Raw genomic sequence first — 11,373 nt, 5'->3', positions numbered from 1 at the left:
TGTTGTTGTTGTTGTATATGAATGTAAGACAAAAAGATAAGTATAAAGTAAGAAGTGCAACTGTAAAACTAAAATTACAATATGATAATCATGTTTTTTAAATTGTACTAGTATATTTTTTGTATGGTGACAATAACTTATTAATAATATATTTTTAGAATTTTGTATGAAAAATTAGCCGCGAATGCGCGGGTTATAAACTAGTTAATATTAATTAAGAAAGAAATAATTCATGGAGCTTATAAATTGGTGTTGTTGACACTCACATTCTGTAGTGCATAAGCTTGAGTGAAAAAGTCCAAAAAACCGTTTAAATCAAGTACTATGAAGACAAAGATTTTCTCTCCGACCACCGCCTTCCACCTCCGGTCGTGTCCGGCGGCCACTTCTTCCCGCCTTCCTCCTCTCTTTCTTCCCTCCACCGGTATATATGTACATAAACCTTTTTGCATGTTATTAATTGTTACTGTTACCTTTTTTATTTCTTAATGAATCATGTATCCATTTTACAAATTAATATCTTTCAATTGATACTTCATAATGTATGTATATGGAATGTATAAATTTTATTAATTATTACTAATCGAGGTCTACATATGATCACACATATATATACAATGTATAAATTAATTAATGTTGTTTGAAACCGTAAGTTTGTCTTGTTATTTGACTCTTTTCGATTGGTATAAGCCATCGTCTTCGTTTCTGTAAAGATTTAGATACAGATATATAAATGAGTAGATAAATTTTGCAATATCGAAGAAATTAACAAGTAGATATGGACAAATTCAGATTAACCTTTTTAATAAAGATTTTTCTGTGCTCATGCGTTGGATTCCATTGTTAATTTGAATGAGTAAATATATGATCATGCTAGCAACTTTATTCTTTTCTGCTTTGAGTTCAAGCACTCGTGTTGCATTATAATAGTTATACTACTCATTGTGGCTTCTCAACATTATTATTGTGTTTTTAAAATAATGTAATTGAACAATATTGATGTTATTTACGTACAACAGTACGGAGTATTTTTTAACAGTATTTACAGCAATATTTAATCACATAACTAATAATATTTAATTATTATTATTATTATTATTATTATTATTATTATTATTATTATTATTATTATTATTATTATTTATTATTATTATTATTATTATTATTATTAATTATTATTAATTATTATTATTATTATTATTATTATTATTATTATTATTATTATTATTATTATTATTATTATTATTATTATTATTATTATTATTATTATTATTATTATTATTTTATTATTATTATTATTGTTGTTACAGGAAATATTGTTCTTAAAAGCATTAATTTCCAGTGCAAAGCTGTATCAAGACCTGGAACCCAAGGTATTCATTGATTAAATCCTACTGTAAATAAATAATACGGTCACGCCATATACATGTGATTAAAAATACTCGTCTCTTTGGTAGCTTGAACAAGAAACCGTATTTATTTATTTATTGTTTTATTTTTTGAAAAGACAAATACACGATAATAACACAATCATTCGAAAAAATTACATAGTGCCACCTCAAGGCTTGAACCCTCAACGTATTTCAGAGTTGATGGGTTACTTCAATTTGCTCAATTTGTTAGACTTAAGAGTTATTGATTTATCCATTGATTGTTTTGTGATCCAAACTTAATTAATTTAGCTACTATATATCATTAGTCATTTCCTTTTATTATTCAATACTACCGTGTACATAAAACACGTATATTAGTATTATAATAATCATATTTCCAATTTCAAATTAACAATTATTTTGTTATGTAACTAATAAAATAACTCTCGTGGAGTCATGGGGTGTTTGGTGCAGAGTACCTTAAACATCTAATTCAAAAAGATAGTTTGCCGTTTATTAACTGGCACAATGAAAAGGAGGAGGATCACGTTGATACAAATAAGGTACTACAATAAATATATGTACTAGTACTAGAATACAGTACTACTTAAAGCTATGCACTAAATTGACATTTTTCTTCTACTAACATAAATTAATCTTCTTTATTTGTGGTAAATAGATTTTGTATCCTAGTGATGAAATTAAGGGGTTCGTGGAGACTATTAAAACCATGTTGGATTCGATGGATGATGGAAAAATAAACGCATCGGCTTATGATACGGCTTGGGTTGCACTTGTACCAGATGTTAATGGTCGTCCACAGTTTCCGTCAAGTTTAGAGTGGATTGTTAACAATCAACTACCTGACGGGTCTTGGGGCGACCATTTAATATTTGAGGCTCACGATAGGATTATTAACACGTTAGCGTGTGTTATTGCGCTAACTTCTTGGAATGTTCATCCAAATAAATGCCAAAAAGGTAGCCCTTGGGTAAATGTTTGTTACTTGGATGACAAATCCACACCTATTTCATTTATTTAAGATTACTTATGATACATTTATCGTTTTTGTTAGTCACTAAATTATAATTCTTGACTAATTAGTGACCTAATTACAGGTTTGAAATTTCTGAATGAAAACGTAAGCAAGCTTGATGATGAGGATCCGGAACATATGCCGGTTGGTTTTGAAGTAGCGTTCCCATCTCTCATTGAAATTGCCAGGAAATTAGATATCGAAGTCAGTGACGACACTCCAGCCTTGAAAGAAATATATGTGAGACGAAACCTAAAACTCGCGAAGTAAGCACCTTATAACTTGTTCAATTTTATGAAAGGATCATTGACTTAACAGTAGCAAGTTGGGGTGTGTAATTGGATTTCTAAAAAGCACGTTCAAATCTTTTGGCATAATTGCAACGCATACCATACTACAACTATTAAATTTTTTCTTGACGAAAAAAAAAAAAAAACGAAAACATTAAGAGATCCTAGCAATCACTAAACAACTACTCCATACTATTAAAGCTCACAATTTATAAATGCTAACTTAAAGTATGGTAATTAGTTCATGCTTATACATGTGTTAAAGTACGTTATATATTGGTATAACAGGAATTAAGGAATTGAATTGAGTATTTTTATATAAAAAGATAAGATGCATATAGAAACGATATAATTTAGCAATGTTTGAAAAACGGTTTTAACTTTCAACTGTCAGAGTTTGGTCCCGTGGACCGTGGTTCAGTTTTAACTGAATGACAAGTAAATAGACTTGATTACTTAGTCATCCTTTAACTTAGAATTTTTTTTCAATTTTTATTTATTTATTTAAAATATATTATATTATATTATATTATATTATATTATATTATATAACATATAATATTTGATGAAAAAATAAAAGATGTACGAAACAATTTTAATACCCATCTCATTCGTATTTTAGAACAAAAAAACAAAAAACAAAATAAAATAAAAGTTGAAAAGGACAACTTTTTTAAAGTCAGTATTTTTTATTTATTTATTTTTTTTTTTGCAAACAATTTTAATCAATCCATATCTTCATAGGATGGATAATAAATAGTTTTGTTAAATGATTAAAACTAGTTGTGGAGCCCTCGCTTCGCGCCGGGGGCTACGTTTTGAATGCGAGTTAAAAAAAAGTCTTGATCTATTTTGTAAAAAAAAAATTTTCGACATCTAACATTGAAGGGTTGTTCCTTTTGTGAAAGTTGCTTCTTTTAGCGCTCCTGTTTTTTTTTTTTAAGTTAGTTGATCTATTTTGTAAAAAAGAATGTTTTTCGACATCTTTCGCTAGCATTGAAGGGTTGTTCCTTTTATGAAAGTTGCCTCTTTTATCGTTGAGGGGAAAAAAAAGGTAGTAGAATTTTTTGTAAAAAAGAATTTTTTTCGACATCTTTTGATAACATTGAAGGGTTGGTTCTTTTACGAAAATTGCTTCTTTTATCGTTGAAAAAAGGTGAAATGACGAAAATACCCCTGATTACTATTGATGAATAGTGCTACAGGGTTTTATCTTTTAGATAGTATAGTAATAGTTGTGGAACCCTCGCTTCGCGCCGGGGCTCCATTTTGAATGCGAGTTTAAAAAAGTCTTGATCTATTTTGTAAAAAAGTATTTTTTTTCGACATCTAACATTGAATGGTTGTTCTTTTTGTGAAAGTTGTTTCTTTTAGCGTTACTTTTTTATTTTTTTTTAAGTTAGTTAATCTATTTTGTAAAAAAGAATGTTTCGACATCTTTTGCTAGCATTGAAGGGTTGTTCTTTTTATGAAAGTTGCCTCTTTTATCGTTGAAAAAAAAAAGTAGTTGATTTTTTTGTAAAAAATAATTTTTTTCGACATCTTTTGGTAACATTGAAGGGTTATTTCTTTTACGAAAGTTGCATCTTTTATCGTTGGAGAAAAAAAAGTGAAATGATAAAAATACCCCTGGTTACTATTGATGAATAGTGCTATAGGGTTTTGTCTTTTCGATAATATAGTAATGAGAAGATGCTAAATAGTTTTGTTAAGAAAGTTGATCTTCACACACTACTTTTTATCTATGTACACTTTTGTCTCATAAACTTATAGTTATGCCCCTAGATTAATCTAGAGAGTTGAACTTATATTATTATTGTAAGTATAGTTAAAATTAAAATAGATAATTAGATGTACATGAATTAAAAAGTAGTGTGTAACTCGATTGATAAGTTAACCAAATTTAAATTATTTATAGTTTAAAAAGGTAACACTACATTACAAAACACATTTAAATTACTCCTGTAATCTTTATTATTTACTCTCATTTACTTATCAAAAAACCAGACATCTCTGGTCGAATACACAAATTAAATTCAGCCTGATTAACCAATAGAAATCACACCGGTAACCGGTCCAGTTTTAATATCGGTTTGACCGGTTGCGATGAATCGTTGACTTTTAAAAATTTTTTAGCTTTGACTTTTTAATCAGTTTTATATATGTAATAGCTAATAAAAATAAAAATTATACGGTAAAAACACATTTAAAACTAAACACATCCAAAAACAAAAATACTTAACAAAAAGGTCTTTTAAAAGTTAAAATATGACAATTATAATGGAGTTCACGGAGTCCGTATATAAATAAATCCAAACAATAATTGGAAATCTGGCCAAATCATGCATGCTATAAGTGTGAAATTTGTAGTCATACTTGTGTGTAATGACATGCACAAGTAATTAAAATAACAAATTTTTTTTGGGACAAAAAGGATACCGAAGAACATAATGCACAAAGTGCCCACAACTTTACTTCATAGCTTGGAAGGAATGCCAGATTTGGATTGGGAGAAACTTATAAAGTTGCAGTGCAAAGATGGATCACTTCTATTTTCTCCATCATCTACTGCTTACGCACTTATGCAAACAAAAGATGAAAAGTGTTTTCAATATCTTTCAAATATGGTTACCAAATTCAACGGTGGAGGTATGTTAATTGTCATGGTGGTTTATATTTTGGGACATTTTTTGTTTTTATTTCTTTAAAAGCATTGCCTCTAACCAAATATGGACTTTTTTCTAACTCTTTTTCATGATCATGCATGTTTTAGTTCCGAACGTCTACCCTGTGGATCTTTTCGAACATATTTGGGTCGTTGATCGCCTTCAACGACTTGGAATTTCTCGTTATTTCGACTCGGAGATCAAGGATTGTGTAGAGTATATCCACAGGTACAGATATACACATTTTTTTTTGGAAAAAATAAAGAAATATATAAAATTTAAGAAAGTTATTTTAACGTAACAAATACAACATAAAAGCACAACAGCAAAAAAACAACATAACGAACCTAAACTAAACAAAGGAACCCGACAGAAATACAATATGAAGAATGTATATGCTTAGGTAATAAATAGTCTATAGGGTATTAAAAGAAAAACTGATAAGGTTTTAATTTGCCTGTTCACGCAATCCTAAAAAAGAGAGTAATTTTTAACTCTGGTATATACGGTCTATCCGGGCTATCCCATAACCATTTCTAATGATGGAAATATCAGGCGACGAACAAGGATTATTCAATTCGCGACCCATACTCATCATTATTATTTTTACTCGTCGGGGTCCGTCTACCCATCAACGTGTTAACATTTTTTCCGGTGCCCATGACTAGCGGATACCCTTAATAACCGGCAAACCCGCCAATAATTATGGGTTTACAGTACTGTAAACTCACTGACAACCTGATCCCGACACCTTTTCTAGCCACCCCAATATATGATGTTAGTAAAGTTTGAATATGACACTTCTTGTGAGGATATTAAAGCTCCTATCACCATGAAAGAATGGATGAAGTAATTGCTGGTACTAAACCATTTATCAACAAATCTCAGGTATTGGACAAAGGATGGGATTTGTTGGGCAAGAAACACTAATGTACAAGATATTGATGATACCGCGATGGCATTTAGGCTTTTGAGAATGCATGGTTATGATATTTCTCCAGGTTGATTTTCAGGTTTTATTAATGTGATGAAGCCTTTAGAAACACATATAATATAACGACGGTTTTTTCGTGACAGTTGTGTTTCGGCAATTCGAGAAAGATGGTAAATTTGTGTGCTTTGTTGGGCAATCAACACAAGCCGTCACCGGAATGTTCAATTTGTATAGGGCGTCACAAATGCTCTTTCCCGGTGAGAAAATTCTAGACGATGCCAGAAAATACTCGTATGGTTTTTTAAAGGAAAAACAATCTAAGAACGAGCTACTTGATAAATGGATCATCATCAAGGATTTACCTGGCGAGGTACGATAGTACATTACCCTTATATGCTATTTGTGAATGGTATTTGAACAGTAACTGCATAGACGCCATGCTGCTGTGAAAATCAACTATTAATATCTTTTTTTAAATATTATCACCTACCTTAATTATTGCTTTGTGTTTGTTTCTATGCTTGTATTATATTACAAGCCACAAAAGCATTGTTTATCTATGTTAACAACATTTCTAAAGAACCTTTCTTATTACTACATATATTCAATTTGAAATTTATGAACACTAAAACAATATTGAGCAATTTCATTGGACAATAAAACTTCAAACCCACGTTCAACCCTTTCTTTTTTTAATTAGATAAATAAAAATGCTTTTCAATTTACTTAATAACTCCAACGACGCCTGAGTGCTTTACTACTGGACATGCTGTGCTGTATATACATACATATATATATATATATATATATATATATATATATATATATATATATATATATATATAATAAAACTTCAAACCCACGTTCAACCCTTTCTCTTTTTTAATTAGATAAATAAAAATGCTTTTCAATTTACTTAATAACTCCAACGACGCCTGAGTGCTTTACTACTGGACATGCTGTGCTGTATATACATACATATATATATATATATACATACATACACACATACATACATACATATATATATATATATATATATATATATATATATATATATATATATATATAAGAAAATGTGCCGCCGCAACGCACGGGTAACCTAAAACTTGTTTATTTCATATCACGAATTGAAATATTCAAAATTGAAAACATTGCTTATCTTAAGTTATTTAATTGACCAAAAAGTAAATATAAAGTTTGACAAAAAGGTAGTCAAATGTGACTAGTAGAAAATATATAAATTATATTTTTAACTTTATAAAACTTTTTATTATGTAGTAAATTTAAAAATAATTTTTTTACTTCCTTCTTTAAACTTTTTTAGAGTATATATATATATATATATATATATATATATATATATATATATATATATATATATATATATATATATATAATATTTGCTTATTTTAATTATAAATTATTGAATTGCATTTAAGTTATTGAACGAAATCATTTTCTGTGACAACGCGCGGGTACCATCCTGCTCGTTACAACTTTAAGAATGATTATTTTACAATAAAAATTACCATCGCAAAAGGCTTTTTGCGACATCCTTTTTATGAAACTGATGACGTTATTTTGAATAACGAATAATAAAACAGGTTGGATACGCTCTAGATGTGCCATGGTACGCGAGCTTGCCTAGACTCGAGACACGGTATTACTTGGAGCAATATGGGGGTGAAAATGACGTTTGGATCGGGAAAACTTTATACAGGTATTATTGTTTAAAAAGAAATGATTTGTGCACCACTAAAATCTATATAGTCATATAAAGCTTTAAAATGATGATGTCATTATTAAGGTAATTATTCTTTAATTTTTATAATGATGATGTAATAATTATATATTAATTCAATTAAAAAAATAGAAAATACTTTATAAAAGGAAATAATAATTTCTCATAAATTGTAATTTTAATTTTCTAAAAAAAATTAAAGGCATTTATTATTACTAATAATTATTATTATTATTAAAAATAAATACTCAACTTTGAGCGAACTTTATTATTATTATTTACTTTTAATATAATAATTATAATTATTATATTATTAATATTCAAATATGGATCTTTTTTACGAAATTAATTACGTTACATATGTACGCGAAAATACATGTCTCTATATATTTATAAAAATAACGACAAGTTTCTTAGTCAAACTAGTTATTAAAATAAATGACTTCAGCATTTACATTCACTTAATACCTAAAACATGTTATTAAATTATTTCGTTTAAACAAACTCGTGATTTCACGGATCATTTTATGGTTTAATAATATACCACTAATCAAGTTTCACATAATGCGTAATCAGTGATGTATAAGCTAATATTGTCTATAATAAAATAATATCAATACGCATTAAACTTAGTGACATCATGCTCGAACATATTTTCGTCTTTCTCAGATAAATTTGTTAATAAAACAATAGTCTGACTTACTAACCATGTAAAATTTATATAAAAAGATGAACTTATTTTGTTCTGTAAAGATGAACTTATCCGGTTCATTTATCTTTTTTGTTCCTTTAGTCACTTTCACATGCAACACTTGATTTTGTTCTGTAACGTTCCCTGCATACTTTTGTTATGTTCCCTGCATGGAGTTCATGGTTATCTTTTAAGTTTGTAATAGTTCTGAATATGTAAAAAAAAATATGTATATTTTGTCAAAAGTTCAATAATCATGGTGCTAAATAACAAATCATGATTAATTTAGTAGCATTAACACTAGTACACTCTGTTCCTGTCAAAGTGCTTATTTTAATTGGACATAGAAATTTAGAATCAATTTTGATTGGTTGAATTACAACTTTTTATAACTTGCTTTATAATCTAGTTTAATTAATTAGCTTCGCTCATGTAATATAATTATTTATTTGATTTGATCTGTTAAATAAAAAATGCAGGATGTCAAAGGTGAGCAATAATACGTATCTTGAAATGGCAAAATTGGACTATAATAATTGTCAAGCCATGCATTTGCTTGAATGGAAATCTATGCAGAAGTAAAATTAATTGTTAACTTTATTCAGATAAATGCTAATTTAAACAATCAAATAGAACCTAATGTATTTGTTTGGTATATATATAAATGCAGATGGTATGCGGATTTGAGTATCGAACAGTTCGCAACGAATAATACAACGACGTCCCTTTTGGTCTCGTACTACCTGGCTGCTGCTAGCATTTTCGAGCCTGAAAAGTCAAAGGAGCGAATCGCGTGGGCTAAAACTACCACATTAGTCAACACGATCTTCTCATTGTTTCGTTCCCCGAATCTCACAAAAGAGGATAGAAGAGATTTTGTTGATGAGTTCAGAAATACATCCGCATCCCTTCGTCAATCGGAGTACGTTTCTTCCCTTGTTACAGTATGTAATGGCTAATGATAAATGCACTTTCATTTTTGACAAACTCGATCACCACCAATATGCATTAACAGGTTGTAGAATACAACTTGTTAGTGCATTTTCTGTTGGAATGTAAATATCACAACTTCTTTTTTGTAATACATTAGTTTAGAACTAGATTTCCTAGTTTAGCAACGACAACTTTCGTCGCTATATCCATCATAGAAAGAATAGAGCGAGAAACCGTATGAGGTGAAAATCTCATGCACGGTTATGTAGACTTGAAGTAAGGGCGACTTATCTGTCAACTTTTTCACTATACAAACCATCTTAATTGTGTTTCGTTACACAGAAACGGAAAACCATCACACAGGGTGCTGGTTGCACTCAAGGGTACCTTACACGAGCTTGCATCATACGCGATCATGACGCATGGGAGAGACATCTATCCCGAAATCCACTGTGTTGTAAGCTCAATATCTCTTATATGATTTTCTTTTTCGCAGTGTATGTACAAACCATCTTAATTGTGTTTTCTTCAACGCGCTATATGTTGTCGTAAAAGGGGTGTTTTAATTTGCGTTTTGAAAATTGATTATGCATTTTAGATAATTAAAATCAGACAATTAGCTGTAGCAAAATGTATTATACATTAATGATTTTGGATTTGATTATGCAGTTTAATAACGTAATAATCTGATACTTGATGTCTTAGGTATTTGGAAAATTTGATTATTTGAAAAATTAATATGTAAATAGAGGGAAATATGCAGGAAAAAAAATTAGATGACCACGTTTTGTTGCGGTATGTGGTTACTTGGTTTTTATTATCACGTTTTGAGTCTCTCAAATCGCTATTAATTGATTTAAAGTTTAACTTATCAAACATGATTAATTACTTAAGATTTCAAAACATGATAATCAAATAATCATATTGAAAACGCAAAGCCAAACACCCCTAAATAACGTACGTAAATCAATTGTCAATTTTTTCGTCTTCTCGATCAAAATAGTGGGAGATGTGGTTGACAAAATTGCAAGATGGAGTAGACACGACCGCGGAACTTTTAGTACAAACGATAAATATGATCGCTGGCAAATGGGAATCCAAGGATTTCTCAAATCATCCTCAATACCGACACCTTGCGTCCGTCGCTAATAGCATTTGTCACGAACTATCTCAATTTAATCATTCTAAGGTAAACACATGTATACATATTTCTGCTCATTCTCAATTCTATGATTTTATTTCTCTCAATATATAACAAATGTTACATTGTTAGGAGAATTGCACCACACGTTGTGACGATGAGACTACAAAGGCGACAATAGACTCGAAAATGCAAGAATTGGCACAGCTTGTGCTGAGTGAATCGCCAAATGATCTTAAACGTCATTTGAAAGACACGTTCCTAACTGTCATAAAAACATTATACTATAAGGCCTATTGTGATCCAGAGATGATTAACTTTCATATCTTTAATGTATTGTTTGAAGCTGTAATTTGAAAACATTAATGTGTCCCATGATACATATTATCCAAAAGAAGTAAGTATGAGCTTTAAATTGATATGAACCAGATAACATTAACTTGTCCCATGATATATTAACAAAAGTAATAAGAATTAGTTGCAAATTGAGTGTTTATCTCTGAGAAATTCTTTATTACATCTTAATTAGTAAATACGATCATAAATTAGTGAGGTTATTTTCAAG

At 29.4% G+C, this 11,373-nt stretch overlaps 1 protein-coding gene across 1 annotated transcript; it reads left to right on the top strand.

Annotated features, from left to right (window-relative positions):
* Positions 1–324: 324 nt before the first annotated feature.
* On the top strand, positions 325–11,165 carry LOC139899311 (ent-copalyl diphosphate synthase 1). Its single transcript, XM_071882136.1, has 15 exons — positions 325–424; positions 1,311–1,373; positions 1,848–1,936; positions 2,053–2,353; positions 2,492–2,675; positions 5,134–5,348; positions 5,473–5,593; positions 6,254–6,366; positions 6,443–6,669; positions 7,907–8,022; positions 9,214–9,312; positions 9,405–9,656; positions 10,010–10,124; positions 10,671–10,856; positions 10,941–11,165. The coding sequence occupies exons 1-15, from the start codon at positions 325–327 to the stop codon at positions 11,163–11,165; spliced, it is 2,406 nt and encodes an 801-aa protein (XP_071738237.1).
* The last annotated feature ends 208 nt before the right edge of the window (positions 11,166–11,373 follow it).

The sequence above is a fragment of the Rutidosis leptorrhynchoides genome, chromosome 3, assembly GCF_046630445.1.
Source record: "Rutidosis leptorrhynchoides isolate AG116_Rl617_1_P2 chromosome 3, CSIRO_AGI_Rlap_v1, whole genome shotgun sequence".
Classification (NCBI taxonomy): domain Eukaryota; kingdom Viridiplantae; phylum Streptophyta; class Magnoliopsida; order Asterales; family Asteraceae; genus Rutidosis; species Rutidosis leptorrhynchoides.
This window is presented reverse-complemented; position numbering and strand designations above follow the sequence as displayed.

What these genes read in the sequence shown, in the direction of transcription:
- LOC139899311 (XM_071882136.1), top strand. Translation starts at nt 325, where the DNA reads ATGAAGACAAAGATTTTCTCTCCGACCACCGCCTTCCACCTCCGGTCG. An exon ending in TCCAAATAAATGCCAAAAAG is followed by an intron (nt 2,354 to 2,491) that starts GTAGCCCTTGGG and finishes ACCTAATTACAG; the next exon opens with GTTTGAAATTTCTGAATGAA. An exon ending in CGAAACCTAAAACTCGCGAA is followed by an intron (nt 2,676 to 5,133) that starts GTAAGCACCTTA and finishes TGGGACAAAAAG; the next exon opens with GATACCGAAGAACATAATGC.